At 45.5% G+C, this 2,180-nt stretch overlaps 1 protein-coding gene and 1 non-coding gene across 2 annotated transcripts; one reads left to right on the forward strand and one right to left on the reverse strand.

The window, feature by feature from the left end:
• Nucleotides 1-217: 217 nt before the first annotated feature.
• Nucleotides 218-961, reverse strand: LOC112091220. The gene has a single exon (XM_024164273.1). It carries the CDS (start codon nt 959-961, stop codon nt 218-220), a length of 744 nt encoding a protein of 247 aa, XP_024020041.1.
• A 1,076-nt stretch (nt 962-2,037) lies between these two features.
• Nucleotides 2,038-2,144, forward strand: LOC112091228. Its single transcript, XR_002902044.1, has one exon. It is a non-coding gene; the product is annotated as a small nucleolar RNA R71 (small nucleolar RNA).
• The last annotated feature ends 36 nt before the right edge of the window (nt 2,145-2,180 follow it).

Here is a 2,180-nt window from a genome sequence, read left to right on the forward strand (position 1 = left end):
ATAGACCCCTTTTTATCATCTTCCAAAAGAATCTTGTGCATACAAAAGGAGGGACTTATGCCTTTTATGTCTGCCATAGTCCAGCCGATGGCTCCTTAGGATTCTCTTAAAACCTCTATTAGCCTTCCCTCTTGGTCCTGACCGGAAGTGTAGAAGAATCTCCTAAGTAGGCATACCTCAAGTGTGGTGGTAAGGGCTTAAGTTCGAGGATTGGCGGCTATTTGCTTGAGGGCTGAGTGGGCTGGTGTTCCCGTTCAGTCAAGTCCAGAGACTCAAACTTCCTTGTGTAGCTCGGCATTGTCACATGTGCTCCCACCCACTCTACTTGCTCAACGCCTCCTTCCACATTACTCTCGAAGTTATCATGCTCAAGTGTTTCTGCCACCCGAGCGTCAATAACTGAGATGGCTGAGCACTCCTCCATTTCACTCGGGAACCTCATTGCCTTGAACACATTAAATGTGACCTGTTCGTCTTGCACCCTCATGGTCAATTCTCCTTTCTGAACATCAATCAAGGTGCAGCCAGTTGCAAGAAAGGGCCTCCCCAAAATTATGGGCACTTCTATGTCTGCTTCATAATCAAGAATAATAAAGTCGGCAGGAAAAATGAACTTGTCCACCCTTACCAGTACATCCTCGATCTTTCCTTTAGGGGTTGCAATTGACCTGTCCGCCAGCTGCAAAGATATTGTGGTCGGCCTTACTTCTCCAATTCCCAACCTCTTGAATATTGACATCGGCATCAAGTTTATGCTCGCTCCCAAATCACACAATGCTCTACCAAAGTATTGGTTTCCAATAGAGCATGGAATAGTAAAACTTCCTGGATCCTTTAACTTGGGCAGGAGTTTGTTCTGCAGAATAACACTGCATTCTTCAGTCAGAGCCACTATTTTAAACTCCCCGAGCCTGCGCTTCTTGGTCACTAGATCCTTCATGAACTTAGCATAGCTTGGCATCTGTTCCAAGGCTTCCACCAGGGGTATGTTGATGTGTAGCTGTTTCAAAACATCTAAAAACTTGCGAAACTGCCTATCTTGTTGCTGTTTCTGGAAACGATGTGGGAATGGCAGAGGTGGTCAGCTGCCACTAGGGGTGCTGGGCTCCGCAAAAAAAAAGAATGCTGCGGAAATGCTGCAGCATTCTGCACATCAGAGTCTAGTTGCTTACTCCTGAGCTGTTCTTCTTGTGGCATTGTTTTCTTCTCTCCCCCTTAGATTGAAGTGGGCTCTGTGTGAGCAGCCATAGGTTTTGCTTTAGATTCCAACTCCTTTCCACACCTTAGTGTGATAGCTTTGCAGTGTTCTTTCTCGTCTTTTCGTGGATCTTCGGTATTGCTTGGGAGAGAACCTTGGGGCATGTTGTTCAGAGAGTTTACGATCTGTCCAACCTGATTTTCTAAATTCCGCAGTGCTGCATCATGGCTCTGGATTTTGGCTTCACTCCTTGAAATAAACTCTTTTAACAAGCTCTCCAAAGAGCTAGATTGTTCCACGGCTTGAGTTCTTTGTTGTTGCGGTGGATATCCAGGTGGTTTTTGTGGTAGGCATTGGGTTGACTGGTACTTGCTCCCAGATTGCTCCATGATAAGTTTGGATGTTGCCTCATCCCTTGGTTATGAGGATTTGAATAGTGATGATTACCCGTGTTGAAATTAGCAACATAACATGCATAGGCGGGGTTGGATGGGCAATCTTCATATTGGTGGCTATCTCCACAGTAAACACACGAAAAACCAGCAGTTTGCACTGCATTTACCCCTGCCGGATTGTTCAACGCCTTTACCATATTCGTCAAAGATGACATTTGCGCTGAGAGAGCAGTGATGGCGTCAACCTCGTGAATTCCAGTGGCCTTCCTTGCATTATGCCTCTCGGTTGGCCATTGATAGTTATTGTTTGCCATCCTCTCCAAAATCTCATATGTGTCATTATAAGATTTGGCCAAAATGGCTCCACCTGCTACGGCATCCACTATAGTGCGTGTTTGCCCATTGAGACCATTATAGAATGTTTCCATTTGAATCCAGTGGGGGATCCCATGATGAGGGCACTTCCGTAGTAGTTCCTTAAATCTATCCCATGCTTCATACAATGACTCCCTATCTGCTTGTTGGAACGAGGTTATGTCATTCCTTAACTTGGCATTCTTGGTTGGAGGGAAGTATTTCATGAGAAA

Source organism: Morus notabilis, unplaced genomic scaffold, assembly GCF_000414095.1.
Source record: "Morus notabilis unplaced genomic scaffold, ASM41409v2 Scaffold227, whole genome shotgun sequence".
NCBI lineage: Eukaryota > Viridiplantae > Streptophyta > Magnoliopsida > Rosales > Moraceae > Morus > Morus notabilis.

Bases quoted from the DNA above. Each gene is read 5' to 3' on its own strand.
- LOC112091220 (XM_024164273.1), bottom strand. From the start codon at position 961: ATGCCAAGCTATGCTAAGTTCATGAAGGATCTAGTGACCAAGAAGCGC.